General features: G+C 37.6%; 1 protein-coding gene and 1 long non-coding RNA gene across 2 annotated transcripts in view; both read left to right on the forward strand.

Annotated features, from left to right (window-relative positions):
* The first annotated feature begins 465 nt into the window (after window positions 1-465).
* Window positions 466-2096, forward strand: LOC113118623 (uncharacterized). The gene is made up of 3 exons (XR_003294347.1): window positions 466-1333; window positions 1531-1818; window positions 2002-2096. It is a non-coding gene; the product is annotated as an uncharacterized LOC113118623 (long non-coding RNA).
* A 2-nt stretch (window positions 2097-2098) lies between these two features.
* LOC113118622 (UPF0583 protein C15orf59 homolog) overlaps window positions 2099-26113 on the forward strand; it is a 60113-nt gene continuing 36098 nt past the window's right edge. The window contains exon 1 of the mRNA XM_026287930.1: window positions 2099-2785. Coding sequence (XP_026143715.1) covers window positions 2642-2785 — 144 coding nt within the window. The 5' untranslated portion in view covers window positions 2099-2641. The remainder of the gene's footprint in view (window positions 2786-26113) is intronic.

A 26113-nucleotide genomic window follows, 5' to 3' on the forward strand; every position in this document is an offset into this window, starting at 1 on the left:
AAAAGGGAATATTTTACTCTGCATAATTTTCTCAATTTGTCGGAGTGATGAACGAGCATCGCATCACAGTAACCCTCCCATCAGGGGTCCGAATCCAGATAATATACCTTGAATTCACTGTGTTTCTTTTGGGAAAAATAATACAATATTGCATGAAATTAAAGTAAATTGATTGTCATTTTCAAAATTATTTATATTTAAAATATTTACACTATTTACTGAAATATTTCTAAAATAGTTATTTGTAGGGGAATATCTTTATATATATCGTATTATCATATACTTGTTATACTTGATGTGTGCTAAAAAGGCAAATTTTGAAAAGAAAATTCAACGTGGGAAACAAGTCTTTGTATTTAGTGCATTTGATGATGATACAAATACATTTTCATGAAAAACTTTATATTTGGTGAAGGGTTATAGGCACCCATAAATAAAATGGAGGGCTATGAATAAACAGAAGAAAGACACATAAAAGAGATACAGTGTGAAGCTCACTACTGTCTCTTTAAACCTCATAGTTCCTCCCTCCTCCCTCCTCAGAGCCAGAGAGAGAGAGAGCCATCTTCACTAGCATCCAAAGCCTGTCCATAAACTCCAGCCTCTTCCCCCTCCATCAGGCAGGAGCGACCGAGAGAGAGAGAGAGAGAGAAAGAGAGAGAGAGAGAGGGAGAGAGAGAGGGCGATCAGAGTGTGCGTGGATCCACAGGGTTTGAAATAGGAGGCAAAGGCAGCATCCCTCCCTCAGTCAGAGGCTGTCGTCACGGCGACAGAAGGTGTCTGCTCCACGGCCGAGAGACGGAATGTGAGGTGGAAACGGTCGCCACAGCAACAAGAGCATCTGAGGACTTCCAGGATTCCAAGCAGGAGCGGAGAAGCCAAGGCTGCCGGGGGCTTGAAAAGAGGGGAACCGGGGCCAGTCTTTCATCCACCACCTCCTCCCTCACTCCTCCTCCTCCTCCGCTGCTGCTTCACTTTCTCTCTGAAGGACAGCTCTGAATGAACCCTCCTGCTATCAGTGGGTGAGTGTGGCTGAATGGACGCTGAAAGGAAAGACATAAAAGAGTAGGATTGTGCGTGGAAACGGGAGAGAGAGAAGTGGGGGTGATTAAGAGGAATACGACGTGCGTGAGGGTCTCTGACGCCACATCAAAATGGGAAGGATGAGCGGAGCTCAGCTGAGCTGGAAACTGTATTCCTGTCGTTCCTCAGGAGAGTGGGAAGGCAAACCTGCATGCACTTTCTACCACTGACCAGGTGAGAGTGAGACAGCGTGCCAGAGATCACTGTCTTATGAAGTGTACTTCCACGGGGACTGGTGGGAGTCAATCTGGTGAGCGTGTTCATTTGTATCTGTTCTCCTTGGTCTCTCTTTGTCTTTGCTGTCTGTAATTGATTTTGTGGAGTAAACCATAGCTTGAACATCAAGATATGTGTTTGAGAAAATTGAACATGGGGGAGAAGAAAAATTACAGGAAGAGAGACATTACCAGATAAACAGAGAAATTGCTCTCCTTGCTGTCTTCGCAGGTGTTGTCTCTTTGGGCTGCGCCTCAAAGGGTCAAGTTCTCCCCTTTTATTATCTTCCAATTCTTCCTGGAGCAAAAGACATGGAATTTACCTTCTCTGATGGCTTTTGAAAAAATGCTAACAACTGGATTCCACTCGTAATTGAAGGAAACTAGATTGAGACCCATCTTTATCCAGCAATTGAACAAAATGGGTGAGAAATGTCTCTCTGACCCGGAGGAAAGGATGCGTCATTCCGTCTGACGCCCCTGAGGGATTACGTGTGAAACGTTCATCATAACACGTATTGTAAGTGTAGTTGCAATTTTGGCAATCGCTCTGAAAGCATTATGTTCGTTGCCTTGGTTTAATGTTTCAGACACATACAAATGAGCGAGGACGAACACTGGCTTTTTGGCTGAATTTACATCCTCTCTCTCTCTCTCTCTCTCTCTCTCTCTCTCTCTCTCTCTCTCTTTCCTTTTCTTCCAGATCCAGTTCAAGGACAACTAAAGTTGGAATATTTTACCTTTTGGTTAGACTTTTTTTGTTTTGTTTTTTACTCGGAACTCAAAAAAAACAAAAAAAAAAAAACATTGCAAATCTAAAACAAATAAGCTCTTGGCAAGAAAAGCATCTTTGGGAGTTTCTTTTTCTTCCTGGATTGGATTTTGCGTGGCTCGTGCAATGCTCCTGGCCATGTCTTCATGGAAGAGAAGAATTCTGCATCATAGACAACTGCTTTCCATTCAAAGTTACACCTAAGGACTCGCAAAAGCTAGGGTGAAATGAGCCCCGTTTCTTGCACATTTTGCTTCTTCATCCTGGTGTTTGGTGTGTGTTCTTGGATCTAACAGCCTAAGCGTCCTTCAATGATTCTGGCACCTTCCGTTCCATCTGCGTCTGTCCTGAGATGCCCCACCGTACACAGCAAGAGGAGGTTTGACCCCAGACCCAGCGAGGTCTCTCGGCTGCCCAGGCGTATTTAAGATGTTGAACCCTTCCCACGTGGCCCGAGCCCCAGATCGGATCAGTAGCACTGCGGCTCCTGGAGGCCTCAGACATGGATCGTGGCTCGGCTCGCCCCTGCCCTCAGCGCTCCACACCCCGGCCCGTGAGCAGCCTGTGAAGGATGTCCCAGAGCGGAGCTCCAGCCCGGGAACCCTCTGAGACCCCCAGTCAGAGAGAACAGATCCGCAGCCACATGAAGATGGTGATCGGGCAGCTGGAAGGAATCCTCAAGGAGCTGAAAGATGTGGCACATGAACTGCGGGAGGTAAGGTCTGCTTGCTTTCTACTGTCGATTTGGTTTGGACTGCAGGTGACTGGTTTCTCCAGCAGGAGATAAATAATGAATGTTTTCTAGTTTGGACTGGCAGGTTGAAGCAGGTGGGGAGTCAATGTAGCCTCATTACACTAAGAAACCAAAGCAAGCGACCTTAAACTGAGAATTTGACTGCCTTGGGAACCAAAAGAGAGGGGTTTATCTATTCTATCTAAAGGAGAGGTGCACTTTCCAGTGCAAAAAAAAAAAAAGCCAAATGATGGCATGGACGGATACAGAATGAGAAAATTACAACCGGAACACAGAATAGAGAGGCAAAGAAGAAGGGAAAGAGGTGTGCAAGGTAGGAGTCGAGCTTGGCAATGCAATAGTTATGTAAGCACTTTGTTATCGGCTGGATTCCTACTGTATTCTACCAAGTGCCATGGTTACAAGATGAAAAGATTCCACTGTGTTTGTGTGTGTGTGTGTGTGTGTGTGTGTGTGTGTGTGTGTGTGTGTGTGTGTGTGTGTGTGTGTGTGTGTGTTCCTTGCTCTGTGTTTGGGAGTGAGCTGACGGCATAGAAAAAAGACAAGTGTTTGTCTGCGTCAATGTCATATTTCAGCTGAATAGATTCATGTGCAGAAACGGGCCAGAAATTTTTGAAAAGTGAACAAGTCTGCACATGCACGAGAGAAAATAATGAATTCTTTAGTTTCTCTCCCTCTCCATATGGACATTAAATATTTCAGTTCACTCTGGCTAGCACACCAGCTAAAATTCACCCTTCCCCAACCATCCGTCTTTCTTCGAGCTCCCCGGGCACCGGCATCTGTTCCCCTCCAGATTAACCCATCCAGCTCACACCTCCAGACCATGTGGCATGGAGAACTACCCCCTCGAGTCTCTCCCTCGTGCCCCAGCGTGATTGATGATGTGGGAATAATGCTCGCTATGGCTATTTATAAACACCAGGACTCTGCGTAGCCCGGTAAACGACTCTACTCCCACTCTACATATGGATCAGTCTAAAAATAAAGTCAAAATCTCTGAAACATGTATGCGTTCCATACGGGGAGAGTGTGTGTTGGAGAATATGAGACGGCTGTAGATCGTTACATTAAGGAGTATTGATGATCAGTCCAGGGGAAGATGTGTAGATGGTGAATGTCGGATAAAATCTTTAATTCTTTTGGCTGTTTTGGAGTAGTAACTGATGGATGACACTCAATGCTGAACGATGCTTCAGGAATGCGCAATAATGGGGTCACATCACACGTCATGAGACTGCAGACTCTGCCTGACTGTGTGTGTGTGTGTGTGTGTCTGTGTGTGTGAGAGAGAGAGAGAGAGAGAGAGAGAGAGAGAGAGAGAGAGAGAGGTTTTGCAAACACTGTGAGGCCTGAATTCCCCATGAAGACTGTAAACCTGAAGTCAAATGCATTTTCGGATATCCGGAGGAAAATGGCTTAGTAAACATACACAATAGCATCTTAATGAACCTATTGAAATGTAGAAACATTTCTAGGGGGTAGAAAATAACACCAGCTCTTTATAAAAATGGTAGATGGTAAAAGGAAAGTCCCCACCATGATAGGAAAACAAACGTGTGTGTGTCTGCTGTTCTGACACATCAGTAAGTACGGGTAGTTTTGCTAGCAGAGACACTTGCTTTTCTTCCCGTTAGATCCAAACGGTTACAGTTAAACCATTTCTACCCCTCATAGGCTAGGTGTTTGGAAGTTTTTTTTTTTCTCTCTGTCTCTTGCCACGTCCCAGTTTTCTTTGCCACTCAGATCCCATGCAGTTCACCACACATTCAATTAATTCGCTTCAATCTACTATGTGTTAATACCCTTTAACCCTATTTGACTTTAAAGTACTGCAAGTTTCTGCTGAGATGGAAAAGACTTATGTAACGCAACCAGTAACTTACATAAAATGACCCAAACTGTTCTGAATTAGTCATCAGTTATTCAGTAATTCTGCAGAACTTTAGCATCTTGCACGAGTCGAGTTTTTTCGCATCTCCTTCCATCCACCCAAACTCAAATTCAAATTCAACCCTCCAAGCTTTTGCTGCTGCACTTTTTAATTAATGCTAACCTCCGCAGGCTAAGATCATCCTTGCAAACAAATGCTGAGGGAAATGCTGCATTCTCTTTCCTCTGACATTCGAGTAGGAGACGTAGTGTATAGAAAATTAATGGTTTACTCAGCCTCGGTTGCATAAAAAATAAAGGCAGCAATGCATTTTTATTTTATTTATTTATTTATTTATTTGGGAGGGGGCAGCACTGGTGCACTAGATGAAGACATGACTGAAGGAGAGACAAACTTGACAGCTAGTGATCACTGTTTCACATTTTGATAATATAACTTTGATTTAAAAGGTCATGCGATTTTGGAGCGACATGATGGGCAGATGATGACTTAACTGGACTGACCCAATTTAGACTTAGTTGATGACTGAAATGTTGTTTTCTCACAATAACTGTGCAGTTAAATATTAGGTACAATATTTATTATAAATATTAGGTACAAAATATTAGGCAATATATGTTCATGTCATAACAAGAATGAACAATACATTTGCAGCATTTATTAATGTAAGTCAGTGTTATTTTAGTATCATTGAGATACTATTGTAGATTTTATGACTATTTTGAATATTTTATTTTATTTTAATGTTAGTTGTCAAGTAGTTCTTGCTCTTTTATATGAATGTCTGTACAGTTTTATTGATTTCATATAATTTTATTCATTAATTTTAATATATTTATTTATTCATTCATTCATTTATTTATTTATTTATTTATTTATTTATTTATTGGCTAAGTATATAAAATTAAACTAAATTGATTGAGAAATGTTGCTGAAATAGTCCAAAAAAAAAAAAGTTTTCATATTTAATTTTAGTTAACATTTATATTAATTTCACGTTTTAATTAACTTGTGCAACCCTGATCTAGATTAACATTAATTTCTAAATATACTCTGGCATTTTTAATCTAGTTGGATCAATTAAAAAGCATGTGTTATAAATGAACATTGTCAACAAGTTTGTATATTGATGCTAACCTACTGTTAATATTTAGTATATTTAATTGTCTTACAAATGTTAAAGTTAACCATACATCAATATTTTATTTATTTATTTATTTATTTATTTATTTATTTATTTATTTATTATTATTTTATGGCTTCAATTTTAGTTTGTTCTGTTTTTAATTAACAATAATAACCCTTTTCTAGTTTAACTTTAATTTCTACATATATACTAATGCAACTTTTATATCTAGTTGAATAAATTAAATATAATGTATTACAAATAAACATGTGTTGGATCAACAATTGTATATGTTCACATTAACCCAGATTAATAAATGCTTTTATAATAAAACATTAATGCATTTACATAAAAAAATAAATAAGAACATAGTTCTTATTTACATTGGAAAATTACATAATAAATGTAGTATATGTGTTGTTACTTTAATTTACTAATATTACACTTATACCTACACTTTTTTTTCCCTTTTCCTTTCCTGAGTGCAGCTGCTGGTATTTGTGGCGTTTGTTGCCTTTAGAATGGCTCTCTTATGTTAATCCCTAAACTGGGTCGTAACAACTAATATTAACAAAGTGACACTTAAAGCAATATTTATTTATTTATTTAGATTGATTGATTGATGAGATATATCATCATTGAATTAATTTCAATGGGCATGCCAACGCTGGTGTTTGTCTTGATAAATTTAAGGCACTTACTGGTATCCTCATCCAGGCTTTTAACTGTGAATCAGCAGGTTTGATCCCACTTAGAGGTGATCCATTAACCATAGACCCTGTTTCTGTTCTGCCACCATCGTGTACTTGAGTAAACCACTTAACCCATCGCTCTTCCAAAGGGACTCATTGAAACTGCCCTACTGTAAATTGATTTGGATTAAATGTATTCATGTCCTTTATTATTATTATTTTTTTCATGTTTTGTTTTGTTGCTGCCTTATGTTAAACTGCTCTAATTTATTATTATTATTTTCACATCTTAATGAAAGGTCTAACAGATAATAATGCATATCAAAAGCAAAAGAGAAGAGCTCAGAAGGTTTGTGTCGAGCCACACATGTATGGAAGAGTTCAGAAGAAAAGTCTGCTTCATTGAAGGGTCACAGAAGCATGTCGTCTCTGTGACCCTTAATGGAAGAAGTCTGAAACAACCTGGACTTTTCCTAGAGCTGGCCTCCTGGCCAAACTGAGCAATCGATGGAGAAGGGCTTCGGTCAGACTGGTGACCGAGAACCTGGTGGTCACTCGAGTTGAGCTCCATGATCACTGACAGAGCTTCAGAGGAGAAGAAGAGCAGATTCCTGCCAAATACTGATGAGCAAAAAAGATTTGAGACTGTATTATGTTTTTGCTTTGTCAGTATGGTGTATGGAGTGTAGATTGGTGTGGGAAAAAAAGTAATTTAAAGAAGTTTATCAACAGGGAGCACATTATATAATTCACAATATTGTTATAAGATCACGCTCCACATGCAAGAGTTTTATTGGCCTTTGTTTAAGCGTAGCATTATCATGCTGATTGGAACAGACAGCGCTCCCCCTGGAGTCAGCTAGTTGTTTTGCTGAATTTGATGATCAATATGTTTCATTAGAGAGTCGATTCACTGCCGCTGTCCTCAGCGAGACGACTGGCTTCCGGATTCTCTGTGGCGCGAAGAGCAACATGCAAAAACCATCAATAACATAAACACCCCCATTACGGTTAAACGCCCCAGATGCATAACAGGCCAACACAAGATGTCTATAGATTGCCAGAGAATACAGAAAAAAAAGAAAAAAAAAAATGGTTGAAATGAAGTGTCAGAGGAGAGTGAAAAAGTGCCATTCTTTCTAGGGAGGAACAAAAGAGAGAGAGAGGAAGTAGACGGAGTCAGAAAGACACAATACGGAGAGGAGACTGTGTCTCACAGCATGTAATGAGAGGGACGAGTGTCATTTGGACAAAGAGCACTTATCTTTGCTCCAGTGCAGCGTCTGCAGCTCGGTTGAGTGTGTGTGCCTGAGCTCAGTCATTTGAGAGATTGGTTTATCACACAGAAGCAGAGCGAGCGATGCAACGGCAAACATGGCTTTCTGAAAGTTGAGATTTCAGACCAAATGCTCGGCCTCTTCTAATGTCCTCGCTCAAATAATAATGAGACGACTCATTAAAGGAATCGTTTGCCCCTAAATGGACATTCTGTCATCATGTATTTACAATGGAGTCTCAAAACTCAAAATTCATACGATATCATTGCACTTTCTTTTCATGTACATGTGAGCAGAAAGCCTCGGTTCACAGTAAATGCTGCACACTCCATCTTTGCATGAGCTGCGAGATGCACTTGGGAACATCATGTGTGTCAGTCGAGCTTTGTATAATTTTCTACTTTTTTTTGTGAACAGATGATACAGACACAGATACAGCATTTCAACAAGGTTGAATTGTCACATAACCAGGGGTGCGTTTCCCAAAACCATAGTTGCTAACCTGTTAGCAACTTAGTTGTTGGAAATGGGAAATTGCATTGCAACCAACAAAGTTGCTAACTTAGTTTTTTTATTGTTAATTTAGGAAACACACCCCAGAGCAGCTTTTTTCCTGTTTGCATCTTGAGAAGATGATGGCGGCATCAAAGCTTCAAGACAAAAGGCTAGTAAAGTATGTTAACGTAAAGATATGAGAAAGATTTTTGGTACACATTATCTTTAAGGTGTCTAGTATTAATATATACATTTGAATATATACAGTTGTGTTGAGTGTGGTCATAGAATTAGTAAACATGTTGATGGTCACAATAGTGAGCGGTGGGATAACAGTGATCTTAGGTCTACAATATAAATCCAACTGCAGTTGTTACTGAAAATTACAATAAAATGTTGCAATGGCAAAATATTGCACTAAATTAAAAGTCCAAATGTTACAAATAAGTTAAGGTAGCACTAATAATAATAATAATAATAATAATAATAATAATTATAATAATTTTTACCAAAAAGTAACAATTTTGAAATATGCTGATGGTTGTAGGTTTTGTGTGTGTGTGTGTGTGTGTGTTCTATCTCAGTATGTCTATCAATGTTGTATACGTTTTTTTTCATATATTAATCTTTTATTATTAATTTTTATTTTTTTTTTATGCATTTTATGCATAAACTAGTAACCCCTACAATGTGATCAATCGATTTAAAATAGCTGGGCTAAGATATATATATATATATATATATATATATATATATATATTATGATTGCAGAAATATGTTCTTTCAGTTTACACATTATACTTCCAGTCACAATTGTAACTGAATATTAAAAAAATAAATAAAAAAATAAAAAACTTTTCCAAACTAAATAAATAACCATTACAATTTAAATAAAATAATAATAATTATTATTATAATTATTAATTATTTCAAAGGGTTACTAATGACAAATCATTTGGATATTTTCACGTTTGGGGATAAAATGTGTTAATTGTAATTGCTTAAAAACTTTTCACCTTTTGTGTTTCATACAATAAAAGTTGATGTAAGAGTGAATACGTAATGACAGGATTTTCATTTTTAGGTGAACTATTCCTTCTAAAATGATTATATTGCATATATGCATCCCATATCTGTTCCCAGCAGATGCAACAGTCAGGTTGGATCCTTGTAGAGATCTATAGCACTTTTAAAGCACAATCAAGCCAAAGGAGTCAGTAAATGACTTGACTGAAGCCCCCTGATCAAACAGCATCAGTCCCATCTCTAAAGACAGAGCTGCAGGCTAATTCCTCATCAGCCGTTACAGCTGAAGCTTTACAGGAACAGAATGTCAGCGGTTCAACTCGAAACCATTTCACTTTTCTAATCGGACACAAATATGAAACAGGATATTTCAAGAGAGAAGATGTAGGACATAGGACTTGATTTTAAAAATCTGGAATCGATTGTGAAATTTTGCGTGACAAGCTGGATTTCTGATGAAATTCAGTTTAGACAGAGCAAGTTATTTATTTGTTTTAAGATAAATTAAAATATGCTTTCATAAATGTTTACTTTAAATACAATACATAAATAACAGTAAAGTCCCAGCAGAACAGTTAAATGTGCAGAAGCATGCAGTTGTGAATTCTGTTTTAATTTAACATACTAAAACTAAAACTTAATTAAACTTATAAAAAATCTAAATAAAACATTCATAAATAAACAAACGAATGAATGAATGACAAAAATACACAACTAAAATTAAACCAGCGCACAATATAAAGAAGAAAATCTAATTCAAAATATTAACAAATTATAATTCTTGAGACTGTAATAACGCTGATTTAGACATATGTAATGGATTTTTTTGTACTTAAAAGCAGTGTATTTCGATGTGGCACATTTTTAGCTCAGAAATGAGAAACATCACATTATATTCTATTCCTGAAAACAGATACACAGTATTAGACAGGCAGAGAGAGAGAGAGAGAGAGAGAGATAGAGAGAGAGAGATGAGTGATGTGAGGAGAGAGAGAGAGAGAGAGAGAGAGAGAGAGAGATGAGTGATGTGATGTGAGGAGAGAGAGAGAGAGAGAGGGAGAGAGAGAGAGATGAGTTATGTGAGGAGAGAGAGAGAGAGAGAGAGAGAGAGAGAGAGAGATGAGTGATGTGAGGAGAGAGAGAGAGAGAGAGAGAGAGAGAGAGAGAGAGAGAGAGAGAGATGAGTGATGTGATGTGAGGAGAGAGAGAGAGAGAGAGGGAGAGAGAGAGAGATGAGTTATGTGAGGAGAGAGAGAGAGAGAGAGAGAGAGAGAGATGAGTGATGTGATGTGAGGAGAGAGAGAGAGAGAGAGGGAGAGAGAGAGAGATGAGTTATGTGAGGAGAGAGAGAGAGAGAGAGAGATGAGTGATGTGAGGAGAGAGAGAGAGAGAGAGAGAGGGAGAGAGAGAGAGAGATGAGTGATGTGATGTGAGGAGAGAGAGAGAGAGAGAGAGAGAGAGAGAGATGAGTGATGTGATGTGAGGAGAGAGAGCAGCGGTGATGAAGTGTGTGATGAGATGCCGTCTCAGTCTCACAGACAGACAGAGAGAGTGTGACAGGATCAGTCGGGTCGTGGAGGAAACCACAGGGGGCTTAAACCCCGAATCAAAGCCTGCTGCGCTCTCGCTGGGACTGTTTACTCTGTCTGCCCCGACACAGCTTCCTTCTGACAGGACCGCATCCACTAGAGGCGCTGTGATCTTCAGATTCTGCATCTTTAGACTGGTTCAGAACCAAACGCATATGTTCTTGCTCACAGCCCAAACCCGACCTTTGCTCGATGTATCATGCTACTGATTATAAAATGATTATAGATTTCATGAGTTGACAGGACAACAGAATATCATGCTTGAGCATTCTTCAATACCCAGACTTGCTCTCTGAAATTTCAGCTTTTTTTGTCACTTTGTGTAGTTGTGCATCTTATATATCAACTTAAACTTGAGATGCTTCCCAAAAGATGATTCACAAGCACCTGGTGATTTTTACGTTTATGGGAAACTAACAAAGAAAAGAAAAAAGAAAAAAAAAGATGAACTTTTTATTCTAAAATGTATGATTACACTTTAAAAATGAGACATTAAAATAAAGTGTAACCATTTTTTTTTAATCTGATTATGTAATGGAGATGACGTGTAATCAATTACTACCCAGGTCTGATGGGGATATGGTTACCGTTGTGTGGACAGGCCTTTACTCAGTGTTTTCTAGCTCTCAAAACCTGTTACTTGCTCTAAAAGAGCCAGACCTGTTTACTGGTTCTCTTCGGATGCTGTTTCCCAGCAGGCAGCAGCAGACTCAATTTGCTGGAGATTACGGCGAGGCTTTGGTGAAGCCAGGAGCTTGTTAACGGTGGCTCTCTCTCGCTGCGGCTCGGCCAACCGGGCAGAAACCAAAGCATCCAGCCAATCCCTGGCTCTGTCCGTTCGTCTCACTTTACCCTCTTTCAAAGACCCATTTCCATTTTCTCTTGACCTCATTTCCTTCACTCAAATTAATTTCTTGAATTAATGAATGCCATCTCAGGAAGGAGCGCATCAGCCGGTCTTCAGAGAGATCCAGTCTGATGATGACGAAGCAGTGTTTTTATTATCCAAGTCTGATTTCAACTGACCAACTACCAATCGCTGTGTGTTTCCAGCTTCATTACACCCTCCTCCTGACTCTTCAAGATGGTACTGATGCTAGTGAAAGCCGTGGATTGGATCCCACTTTGGCTCAGACCACATCCTCCATCTTTAGTGGACATTAGAGGCTTCTGGATGCTGAGGCTAAGATTTTCAGTTGAGTAAAAAAGGAATAGTTGAAATAAAAATGATTTACTCTAATGTCGATTCCAAGCCTGTATGCAGTGCTTCTTTTTCAGTAAAACACAATAATATAACATAAAAAACACCAGTTATGAACAATACACTACCTTCTAAGTCTTAATGTAAGCTTTATTTGTTTAAATATTTTTATTATTATTTATTTATGTCTATGTCCCTCCTTTTCTATATATATAGAGAGAGAGAGAGATTTTTGTAACATTTCTGCTTCTCCAAAACTGGGCCTTATTGTAATTTATTTTTTTATTTTTTTTATTTTATTTTTTTTTGGAGCATCATAGTTGCCCCTTATTAAAGTGTGGCTTTGAAATAACATTAAAGTGACTAAATTATGGCATAGTGTTTATTTTTACCTATTCCTGACGTACTGTAACACCCCTACACAGTATTATATTCACAGTGACGTTGTTGTGAAATGATGCAATCGTTTCCCAAAGATTTCAGGGTATGTTTTCCGAAACTCTTGTTTTACCCGAGCGCTTATAAAAATATGCCTGCAAAATCTGCCAGCATCTGTGGAGCTTCAGCTTTTTGCCTTATTAAACAGGACCTCAGACCTACAGTATCTGTTAACGCAGAGAATAGCGATGCATTGAGTCACATTTCCTCCCCATGCATTGACAGTGATAACGCCTCGTCTGTCTCCCGTTGCTCTTTCTCTCTTTCACTGGCCAGGCTGATAATGGCATGTGAAAACGTCTGTGGTCGGTCGCAGCAGTCGCGCTGATGCTAGTGCACAGGACGGGTCGTGGTGCATCTTTATGCTATGAATTAAACCACTGGGCTGAACTTAATGGGGTGAGAAATGGCAGACTGATTCTTTACATGAGCTAATTGTTTCTCAAGCACGCTTAGTACACAAAGATGCACAAATACTTTTATCAGCCTTAACTACAACTGGGTCTGAATGCATAATGGGATCCGGAGAACGAACACATTTTTCAGACTGCAATCTCTGAGCGTCCATCACGTACGATGACATGCATTACTGTATATGCGATGATGTCCTTGAAAATAACACGCTTTCTTGAAAGAAGCGCGGCTGAACAGCATCCATCTCAGCACTGCGATATAACAGTGTGACCCAGATTGCAATGATCTGGTAATGTAGCCACTGATAGAATGAACAGAAACAGCCAGAGCTTAAGCAGCAGGGCTCAGGAAGCCTTTAACCTTTAAAGCCTCTCAATCGGCTGTTAGAGTCTTTTATTACATCTGTGCACATGGAACGAGATTAATGTGCTCTACATGGATGTTTTGGACCAATTTGTGGTCACATGAGGCTCTCTTTTAATATATAACAAATTGAAAACACTCAATGGTTAAATGAAAGGAATATGTAGACTTTAAATATGTCATCAGTAAATATTGCTAAACATCCCCACCTGCTCTGAGCAGTGCTGACATCTGTGTTTTTCTCATGCTACTCTCCGTGACGTGAAGAAGCGTGAGTCTGACAGTGTGCTCATCTACTGAACATGAGACAGATTCCTCGCTGAACTTCACTGTCAAACGTCCTGTGAGGCTGATAACCACACAACCTGCTCGACATCTGTCAAAACTCAATCCTGCAGCCAGTGTCTCTACACTCGACATGTGCAGTCTGAAAATAGCCACGCCAATGTGTCCAGTTATTATTACATAAACTACTGCAATCTTCAGAATAGAACAGAGACATGAAGCTTTTTCATTGAGTTGGTCAATGAGTCAGACTTAATGTGCTCTCTATTAGTAGTAAGTGGCCATGGCCAGTAAAGCTTGACCAGTGGAATTATGCTATGGGACACACTTTATATTAAGTGGCCTTAACTACTATGTACTTACATTTTAATTAATAATTTAGTACAATGTACTTATTGTGTACATACATGTTTTTACATTGTACTTATATAAAAAAACGACATGTAATTACATCTGTATTTAATTTCTGTAATTACATTTATAATTACACTGTTCACCCTTTACTTACACCTTAACCCACCCTTAAACTTACCCATACCTCCAACCCTCTCCCTAACCTTACCCCTATCCCATCTCAATAGCAGCAAAAGTGTTTTACAATACAATATGAACACAATAAGTACATTGTACTTCTTTTTTTATGTAAGTACATAGTAGTTAAGACCACCTAATATAAAGTGGGACCATGCTATGTTTCAATATTTATCAATATTTGTTAAATTTTAGTAAAAAAAAATAAATAAAAAAAAAAAAAAAAAAAAAAACAGCTGTTATGTTCTCAATAAGCATTTATTTTGATTTAATATGTCTCAAATATTTAAAGGGGTCCTATTATGCTCTTTTACAAAGTTGTGATTTTGTTTTGGGGTGTACAACCCGATCTCACGGCAATTCGTAAATTTTTCGCAAGCTGGTTTATTCGTACAAATTCGTACGACCACACTCATACAAATTCATATGATTGTTGCCAAATCGTACGTATTTTACGAGTTGCACAATTCGTATGAATTTGTACGAATGACCTACACCTAACCCCCGCCCTAAACCTAACCAACACTGGGGTTTAGACAAAACGTATAAAATCGTACGAGTGAGGACATACAAATTCGTACGAATAAGCCACCTCGTAAAATACGTACGAATTTCCCGTGAGATAGCGTTGGGGTGTACTAGAACAGGCTCTGATACTCGGTTGTTTGAAAAACGTTATTTTTCACATAAATTACATTATTACAACATCTCTCTCCCCAGTCTGGTATGAACGGCTCGGATAGTTTCTGTATCAAATGAAGGCCCGCCTCCAGGAATACGAGATGTGCTATAATTGGTTAGCTGGGCCAATCTGTGCTGTGATTGGTTAGCTAGTCCAGTGTGTGTTATGATTGACAGCATTCCGCCTCTTACCATAGCCGCCTGCTGCGAGCTTCAGTTTAAATATGGCGTCAAAATCAAATCAATTTGAGAGAGATTTAAACCCAGATGATTGTAACCACTCTAAACTCGTCTGTCTTGGAAACACTAGTAACATTCGTTGTCTTATCTAGTGCAACTCAGCCAGGTCTCGTCCCATTCGTCGATCTTTGTGATGTCACCAAATCCCGGCAAATATGCGTTGTAGTCCAAAGGAGTCGTTCATTGTAGTTTTTGAAAAGAGATTTCTGAACGTTTTAGCATTTGCATTCGTATAGTTTGACCCGCAGAACAAGATCATGCATTCGACTTGAGGAGAATGAAGTGATAAAGTGTGTGTAAGCACTGGCAAAAAGAGGCATGTGTGTAAAGGGATGCTCTTCATCTGCTGTAGTTTCTGTTTTAGAAAGAATGTTTTAGCGAGAGCTGCTGGTGGGTCCCATTAATTGCTATACATTCAACCCCTTTGCCCCTTCAGTCAGTCTGTAATTCTGTATGCATGTCACTTGTCCAGAAGCAATTAAACGACTAATGGGCAAAGCCTCTAATTCCGGAGCTCGTTGGACTAAAAGCCTGGGCCGTGACAATAAGTGAAATGGTGGATGACTGCGACTTTCGGCTGGAAATCCAAGGTCGATCATTAGGTTTAAATGTCTAAATATTAATGAAGGGATTGAAACTGCACCAATTAAACTATATCAGTGTCATTTAAGGGAACTTACTTTCTTTTATGTTTATGTTATGTTAATGTTTAAGTAATGTTTATACTTTTTAAAAGTAATTTCCGTTACTTAAATTGTATCATCGAGTAACGAGTTTTCTAGGTCACTTGTGAAAAGCTCTGATGTTCTCGTTTATAATGATAATAATAATATTATTACTGTTTACTGTAATAATACAGTGTAATAATACAATAACACTTACTGTTGGCTGAGATGCGTTCAGCATTAGAACCTGCTTCTGAGTCCAGATTTGTTTGTGTTCTTGACAAACGGTTGCAGCATTTCTGCTTATGTTTCTGTTGATCTTTGGTTTCTCAGAGATCAATGTTCTGCTCATATTTCACTCGTTTAGAAAGCAGATGAGATGAGGAACCAGAACCATCATCAGCTCACAGAGGAACACAGAGTTTCAGAGAAACGCTGCTGAGATCTGATCATCACGTACTGTTCTTTCCAGAAAATCTCCTGTAGAAATCATATGAAAGTTTTCACTGCATTTAGAATGATCTGGGTTGATTTTTACAAAATGTTCATTTCCTTTCCTATATATACATATGTTCATTAGCGAGTCTGTTTGAGAAAGTCTTTCATTCGTGCTTCACCTGGCCATAAACCGGTCTCGCGGTCGTTCTGAACACCTGCGTGCTGTGGATGTGTCTCCAGCACTTTTCTGCACCAGCACTAATTGATGCCTCTGGCAGAGGAAAACAGCATGTGTCTGTGTTTCTGACAGCTCAGAAAGAGCCTGGTGCTCTTAAAGACGCACCTGCAGGGGAGTTTCACCCTGACGGATGATTTCTCCTGAGCGGACAGACCAGGGACACGAACACTCACTGCTGGAATATAATGGCTGTGTTAACTGTAACTGTACGAGAGGAAATACATGTTCCCTGTGTAAGGAAAGCAAGACAGGAGACTTTAAATAAGTACACAAAATCACTGTGTTTCCATTGGTTTAAAAATGACATTCAGATCTGTGGTTAACTGCACAAAAAATAAAATAAATAAAATTCATAAGAAATAAGATTATTTACATTTTATTTGATATAATTTTATACAATTACTTTTTTCAAATATCAATTTTTTTCTCAAATATATTTTATTTTGATTATTATTTTATATTTTATTATTTTGGATTTCAATATCTAAACAAGAAATCTATCTATCTATCTATCTATCTATCTATCTATCTATCTATCTATCTATCTATCTATAATAGCATTGTAGAGTAATAGAGTTTAAAAATATACACCTGACATTATCCATTTTATTTTCGGATGGAGGCCTTTATTTTTCTCTAGTACTAATAATACAAATAAAAAAATGCTAAAAAACTTAACAAACTGACAATCAAAAAATCCAGATATGCCCACACACATCCATTTGTCCGAGGCAGCTGATTGGCTCCTGGAGCTCGCTGACACCTCGTCTCTAATGCTGCAAGATTTGATTGACAGGTGGCAATATCGGCCAGCAGCGTGCTCAAGGTTGCTTTGACTTTGAGAGTGTGGTGTGCTGGATATTTGTTCAGTGACAGCGGAGGGGTAGATTGAGGTGAAGCACATCCGTATGATGCAATCACAACTGCTAATCCTGCAATTAGATAGACGCAAGCTATCCCGCTAATTCTTCCAGCAAAACCCTGTCTGTGCGCTTCATGAATATGTATGTCCTGCTGGAAAACACTACCCACCTCGATCTCCAAGTGGTTTTCCTGCCCAAAAACAATATTGTTGTTTTTCGGTTAGGGATGTGCGGCAACAGACAGAGCAAACTGTTTTGAGCGACAGCCAGACTTGTCGCGGAAAATGACAAGACTTTTTTCGTACACATAAAACAAGCAAACCGAATCGATATTAGCGGCTATTGCATTCACAAAGAAGCTCTTTTATGGAAACCTTGGGCGAGCAAAGGCTGTAGTATTGATCTGTGACTGAACAACACTGCTGAATAACCTTGAGAAGGAAAAAAACTAACTTTCCAGTGATGCCAAGAGCTGCTGTTGTTAAAAACATCTCGTAACTGAACCTCTGTGCTTTTGTTAAAGACGCAACTTGTCTGAAATCTGACAAACATAGAGTCCAAGTGTTGTAATGGGAGCCAACTAAACCGGCTTCATTTCAAGCCTCACCTGTAGACGTTCACACTCAAAACAAGTAGTGTGGATGGTTACTTTAAGTTACTTTTTTTATTTTAAAATGGATAACAGGGTTTCAGTCAACATTTTGTTACGCCAGTTTTGGGATGTTGCCTAAAATACTTGACTGAAACACTGGGCTGATGCAAATAAATATAGTATTTAATATGTTATCATTATTTTTTTATTTCAATATATACAGTGGTGGCCAACATTATTAGAACACTAGTATTCTCACCAGCTAAATATAATGGTTTTTCAGTTATTTATTTATTTGCTGTAGTGTGTCAGTAGGAAATGTTGAAAACACAAAACAGAAAAATGCTATTGTCGATATAATCAAACATGAATTATATGAATCAAATAAACGACAGGCCTACTTTCAAATAAATATTGTGGAATATGACAAACACATAAGTTGAATAGCTTGAATCACTGAAGGCCGTTTACATCATAGAAGGGGAACACTACATACAGTTGAGACGACTGTTGCTATAGTAACAAATGAGCTTTCGTCCCTTTTACTTTCAGTTTTTATTTTTACATTTAGCATTAACAGCAAGTCAAAAGAAGTAAGCCTTCAACTGAAATGTATAGTCTAAATGCATTTTAGACACTTATGCTCTTGCCCCATCCATGCAATGAATGCATTATTTATTTATTCTCATTATACTCATTATTGTTTTAGTTGTTCCACCTGTGTCTCCCTCGTTAGCCTCCTCGTTTGGTTCCCTATTTATTCTCCTTGTGTCTGCAGTCCTGTGCCGGTTCGTTGTTCAATGTTATGTCTCAGAGTTAACCTCTGGGTAGTTTAGTTGTAGTTTTGTTTATTTTTTTTACTATTAATAAATGCCCTTCCTGCATTTTAGTCTTCGCCAAACCCCTTCACCCGACCGTGACAATCATAGTTGGGGCAGTCTCCAAATATATCTTAAACTTCTCAAAATACATTCGGCTTCAGATTGGTTTTAATCACTGTTTATATGCAAAATATGCAATCATTACCTAATTCTGATTGGGTGGGCAAGACTGTCATTTGGTTAGGCTCAGCTCTACCCCGTTTGCTATTTAAATTTACAACATATATATATGTATAATTTATTATTTATTTTTTTAACTTCAAATATTAGATCAAGAAAGCAACCAACTATGCACTAAGTGCTAAGTTTAAAGTGGTTGGGAGGAAAATAATATCAAAGGCGCCTTTTACCCCGTTGAACCCTACAAGTGTTGAAATGGGAGCCAAATGATTGATTCCAAAGCTCAGCCTCGCCTGTAGACGTTAAACAGTCCGCCTCGGAGCCTAGCACGAGAAAAACACTTTAACGGACAGTTTGCGCTCACAATGGGGAAACAAGTAGCACGAACACTTACTTTCAGCAGAATCTTCTGACAGCAGTCTGGTTGTTACCCGACCTGTAGACGGCAGCCAGTGTTTTAGTGCTGCTATAAAGGGCAGCAGGGCGAACGGCTCCCACTGAGTGAATTTGTTTTGCACGTCTGCTGGCCGCAAACCTTCAGCAGCCAACTGTAAAATGATCAATGCCAGCTGAGCCAATGTGTGAGACACAGCCGTTGGACATGGACCCTGCTGAGCCTGAGCCCATGCTTTTTTATATTTAACATTTTTAATGCGCTTTAATCCGCATGGCTTTCTGCATTGTGACTCCCTTTTATATTGTTTGTAATTCAAGGGAAGCCAGTTCGGTTCCTCTCAATGGTTCGCTTCAAGAGATGAACATTCTGGTGTAGAAATAGAGGGGGGGGGGGGTGAAATACTGGGCAAAGCTGGAAAAGAAAGAAGGCTTCCGCCCAAGGCATCATCTCAGTAAGATGCATTAAGCTATTAAACACAGAGAAAGGCTTTAGAGAAATGGCACAAAAACTGCATGCTGATGCTTGAAAGGACAAGCCAAACATTTGTTTGGCAGCGTTTTGTGAAATTGTCAAAATATCTGTCAGTGACGTCTCCTGCTCCAGGATGAGTGACACAGCGCTGGGAAAATGCCTGATGGGAAGCTGATTTGAGTGAGTTCAGAAGGAATGGATATTGTGGACCAGGTAATGAGGTGTTGTTTTGAGAGCAGATGAGAGGAGAGACTGCTGAATCACAACCGCTCTCATGTCAGAATCTCAACAGATGCTTCAACAGAGCAAAAAGAAGGAGAGAAACTGCACACGTGCGCTGGTGCTGGGGATTTTCCATCCCAGGGATTCAACTCTTTTGAATAGGTTCACTTTAAAGATTCGTTCAGTGGAGCTCACATCGTTGCGGCAGGAAGTGAGGAAAAATGTGTATGTTTGTGTGTGTTATGAGCGAGTCATTGAATAATTTACTCTACCATTTCATAAAAAAATATTGTGAAATGTATCGAAATGTTCAATCATACATTAGCATAGGCTTTTTGCATGCTCTGCTTTGAGCAAATTTTTATAATGATTGTTTAATTTATTTATTTCTATTTATAATCCAGGTGCCTAGTTTATTTCATGAAAGAGATATTCTAGTTAAATCAGTTCACATGTGAACAACATTTCTTGTTCGTTCACGAAAGAAAAGGTAAATTTTCATGTAAGAATTAAATGCCCCATTTAGTTCAGTTAAAATCATAATTGCCTTTTACCTGACTTTTGACTTTGATGTTTTAAGATTCACGGCTTCTCAGAAATGATTTTAGCATACTGTGCTTTTTTTTGTGGCAGCAGTAACAGGGTTTCATTAAGTATGTTTTTTTTTGTTTGTTTGTTTGTTTTTTGTGCACATTTTGGGATAAAAAAAGTTATAATAAAACAAGCTGGACTGAACTAGAAGATTATATATATATATATATATATATATATATATATATATATATATATATATATTATTTTTTTTTATTTTTTTTTTATTTTTTTAGAATATAACTATTTGAAAATCTGGAATCTTAGGGTGAAAAAAAAATCTAAATATTGAAAAAATAACCCTTAAAGTTGCATATTATGCAAAAAAATCCACATTAATAATCAAAAATGTGTCTTACTAATCAAAAATTTTGATATTTTTTACAGTAGAAAATTTATAAAATACCTTCATGAACATTATCTTTACTTAATATCCTAATGATTTTTGGCATAAAAGAGAAATAAATAATTTTGACCCATTGTTGGCTATTGCTACAAATATAGCTGTGCTACTGATGACTGCTTCTGTGCTGCACACTCTTCTTTCTTTAATGCAAATTTTGGGATGTTGCATGAAAATGCTGGGCTTAAACACAAAAATGCTAATACAATTTGTTTAAGTATTTTATTTTACTTATATATTTATTCTAAAATATAAAGAAGATTCATGAAAGCTAAATCCTATTTATTTCATGATTTTCTTGTTCATCCAAAAAAAAGTCCAATATAAGTTCATAGTGTACTAAATGGCTCGTACAGCTGTGATGAGAATCATTTAGTTGGATGCCTCGTATCAGACTCAAACACAGACTCGTTTGGTATTTATTCAGTAAACTAATAAAACGTTATTGCTGGGCCGTCTTTGAAAGCAGGAAAATATACAGAGAGAGAGAGCGCCTTGGTTTAGTTACAAGATGTTCATATTTGTTCATGACTGCTTTCTTTAATCTTGATCTCTTAAGGCAATTTTCTGTGTGTAGCTTGAATAACTAAACACAGATCTAGCTCTTATAATATTTGTATAGTGTTCTCTATGTACACTGCACTTCCTGTAAACCTTCAACCTCCGCAGCATGCTGTGTAGTAACTGCAGTGTGTCAAATAAACTAGGACACCTCTACCGTCTTTTCAACAGATTAACTGTGCCCTAGTTTGTGCTGTGCAGCGGCTGATGGGAACATTGAGTTTTGGGGCTGTAATTTAGTGTGTGTGTGTGTGTGTGTGTCACGGCGCGCTAGCATCTGTCTGTGCCATGCGAGGACGTTACTGATGCGTCCTCTGTGCATGAGAGAGACAAATGATGGTGGTCTGGAGCGAGAGCGAGGCTGATCCAGTTTCAGGTCACCTTACAGATTCAGTCTCGTCCAGTGATGCATCCACATCCTCACTGATCCTCATTCTGCTCACAGCCTCAGGAGGACAGGAGCTCGTCTCAAACATCTTCTCTTATTACAGTGTTAGTTAAAATATGATCACTGGGTCTAGATTCAGATGGGTGAAGATGATTTGTGATGTTGGCTAGATAATTTGATGTTTGCTTCTAAAATCATGCTCGCCTAAAAATACCTTCCTTTTAGCTTGGATGGTTTTAGTAATGGAGCTTTTATGAGGATGGGATTAAATATGCATCTTCTTGAAATGTTGTGCTTTATTGTGGTATATATATATATGCCAAATATATTTCCAAAATGACCAAAAACATTTACATTTATTTAATTTTAATCCACAAACACGCTCATGAAAGAGTTCATATTTGATTAAACCACATCAGTAATAACTTTAATCTAGGGCTCTTACGACAGTTGATCAGAGTTGATTGGATTTTATTTATTTATTTATTTATTGCTTTACAATAAGTGGCTTCCTGAGACAAAAATTGTACATGAACTCATTGAAAGAAAAACAAAAATGTCTTTGTAATTTCAAATATAGATGGAAATGCACGTCTCAAGACTCGTGTGAACACTCCTTGAGAAACACTACTGTGTGGTTGTTGTTAGACGTGACCTTAAGCAAACCTCTTCAACTTCCTGAAGATGACTAGCTGACTAGACGCCCAGACAAGGTTTGAAGCATGTTCGGTTGTGTTTGTGGAACAGTTACACAGGACAGGCATTAAAGATTCAGGTTACTGCTCACGACATAGGCCATGGGAGATGTAGCGTGTATATGAAATATATATGAAACTTATCGTGCATCCCAAAAGGATTGCATGTCTTGACTGATTATTTCAATGCCGTTTAAGAGATTTGGATTTCAAAAATGGTTGGAGAGATGAATTTGATTTGGTTATAAAGTGTGTAGTTACTGTGCCACTTGCTTCGAGCTGCAACATAGATAGCCAGATAGCCACGCCCCCAAACTCACGCTATTGGTTGAGCTGGTTTTGCGTAATGTTTTTAAAGCACAAGATTTCAATAATTTCTGGCTAATCAGCCTACTAATGTCTGATTATAGTAATCTCTGCTTGTGAATGTTGGATAAGAGAATCTTTTTAGCAAATAAAAATATAATCATCTTTATATTGTAAACTTAAAGTGTAGCTCTCAGTAGCTCCAAACGCTTTACCATAACATTTTATTCTGTGTAGTGATAAAGAGACAACATTGATATGCTCTAATACTCCTTAGCAGTCAAATCAATTAAATAATCTTGCCATATTTCAGTCCAGTTCTATTTAGCTAATACTTTGAGGAGTTTTTTTTGGTTCTAAATAACATGTGCAATAATTATGATCCACAAATGACCATTTAAATATATATATATATATATATATATATATATATATATATATATATATATATATATATATATATATATATATATACATATTATTTTTTTTTAAATGTGTCTATTGTTTATAATACAATAAGTATAGAATTAAGGGTTAAAATAGAGAAAACATTTTCTAATTCCAGTGCAAAAAAGGCAAATTGGAGGCATTTGGTGGCCTTAACAATTATATTCATATATGTAATACCATTGTTTAACCACTAAATGTTCATATTCCTGTTTAATAAATACAGCCTACATGTATGTATCTCTATTCTAGTTGCTTAAAAGAGTTCTGCCGGTCATAATTGCTTACTATTTTTTTTTCTTGTTTTTTTTGCATTTGAATGTACATTTAGACACTATCAAACACTCGATTTTTATAAGTTCAGATTTTTTAAATGTTGATCATCTAAACCAAGCATTAGATTAATTTCATTTAATGAGTAAAGTATGCACACATTTTAATAAAGCCAAATCATTATTTTGTAGCATGTAAATACATCCGTTGACTTAAGATATAACACATAAGACTATTTATTTATTTATATTCATTTTTTTTTTGCCACCTGCTAGCATATTTATGTAATATGAAGAAATGGTCTAATGAACTAATAATTTTGGTGAACGAACTGAAATTTAACAAATCTCTTGAAATAATCTCTGAAGCTCTGAATCTCCTGAAAACTCCTCCCATTTTTCATTGGTCAGACAAACAGGTAGCCCCGCCTCCAAACTCCTGCCATTGGCTTAGCCAGTTTTGCTGTTAAACAGAACAAAGCAATGTTTTAAAAGTGCAAGTTTTCACACGTTTCGGCTGAATTGGCCTACAAATGGCTATTTATAGTCATGTCTGCATACTAATGTGGGATAAGAGAAGGTATTTTAGCAAGTGGTTGCCTTTAAGAAGTGAACTGCATCGTGTTTTTGAGCTGATGTCGGTCTGGATCTGAGCGAGTCTGTGTTCTGTGTCTGACTGGTGAGCAGTCAGTGTTCCAGTGCTAGCAGTGTGAAGCTACTGGTCTTGTTTTCATTGGCTATATTTAGACCGTGGCCTGCTCCTCTGCAGAATACTAATCAGGACACTGCAAAGCCTCGGCAAGGCTTGAGCGAGGCTACAGTCCCTCGCACAGTAAATCTCACGCAGACATTGCACTCTAATGTTCACTACAGACGCCGATCAAACAGTCTGATCATATCCTCGAATAAACATCTTATGCTGTTACTTTACTCAACAGATTTAACATTTGCATGATCCGTTCAAATGAGATGACTCTGAAAGCATTATTGGACATACATGAGTCAATCAAATCCTCCATCTCTGTTTTCTGTTTCTTGTTTTTGCTCATTTACATTCATTCTTTCTGCTGTCTCTCTTCCTCAATTCTCCGGCCATCTTTACACCCCATGCCTCTCTCTTCCTCTCTTTGTCTTATCCCTCCTCTCCTCCGGTGGACGACTGTAGCAGATGCCAAATTGTAGAATTATTCACAGGACTAAAGATGAATGCACATCTGTTCGGGTTTGAGTAAAGCCACACTTGAGGTGTGTAGTGACTGATTAAACAGGGTAAAAAGAGATTTACTGTACAACAGGTTTATCAGCATCAGAACTGTAGCTTGTGGTTTGCACTTTGCAAGTCTGGTTTGCAATGCATCTGGACAATAACTAATGCAATTCATTAAAGAGTCAATTCATGTAAACTAATATGATCAGCTAGGCCTTATTGAACCTTATTGTTTAATGTTAAAAACAAAGCAGCATGAAACAGCAACTAAACTATTGTCTTAAGAAGCATAGTTTTGGAAGCTCTTGATATACACGAACCATCCAAACAAACTGATTCGGTTAAATGGATCGGGGAATATCGCATAACTCCAGTGGAGATCCATCATGGTGCTGTAGTTGGATGACTGCATCAGGCCGTCAGCGCTGTGCTCTTTAATAGGAGTTTGTTTGAGGGATGGAGGGGGTGAGATTGAGGGGAAGTGCTGACAGTTGTATGGATGGCCAGTACAGCAGCCTTTGATCTCAGCTCGCATCTGGACGCTGCATGGGGAATACATCTCTATCTCTCCCACATACTGCCACTGTACGAGACCTCCGATGGAAAAAACACTCGCACGCTCACTATTACGTGAAGCACTCGCTCCCACTGGAACTATGCATTTTATTATAAAATTCAATAAATTGCTGTGATGATTTAGCATTTAGTGATTCAGTGCAAAAACCTGCATGTTAATCATTAAGCACAACAGAAAACTGGTTAGTTATCAGCATTCTTATTTTATGTAAAAAAAAAAAAAAAAATTTAAAAAAGGTTAAGAAAGAAACTCATACAGGTTTAGAACAACTTGAGTGAGAGTAAAGACAGAATTTGCATTTCTATTATAAACTAAAAATAAAATAATTAAAAATAGTATAAAAATAACAATTAAAAAAATCATTAATTGAAATAAACCTGAAATAAAATTAAATAAATATAATACTAAAATAAAATTTAATTTGATGAAAAAATAAATAAATGAATTGTTGAAATATCGTTTTTTGTTTTTTCATAAAATGAATAAAACCGAAATACAAGTTAAGCTAAATAGATAATAAATTGATAAAAAGATGAATACATATCACAAAATCTTATGAGAAATATACAAAAATATTAAAAATAGAAGCTAATTCAATATGTAAATACATACTATTATATTATATACAGTAAATAATACTAAATTAACACTACATGCAATCCAGTTAAACCAGGTGCTAATGTACTGAAATTAAAATTTAATT

Source organism: Carassius auratus, chromosome 18 (assembly GCF_003368295.1).
Source record: "Carassius auratus strain Wakin chromosome 18, ASM336829v1, whole genome shotgun sequence".
NCBI classification, from domain to species: Eukaryota; Metazoa; Chordata; class Actinopteri; order Cypriniformes; family Cyprinidae; genus Carassius; species Carassius auratus.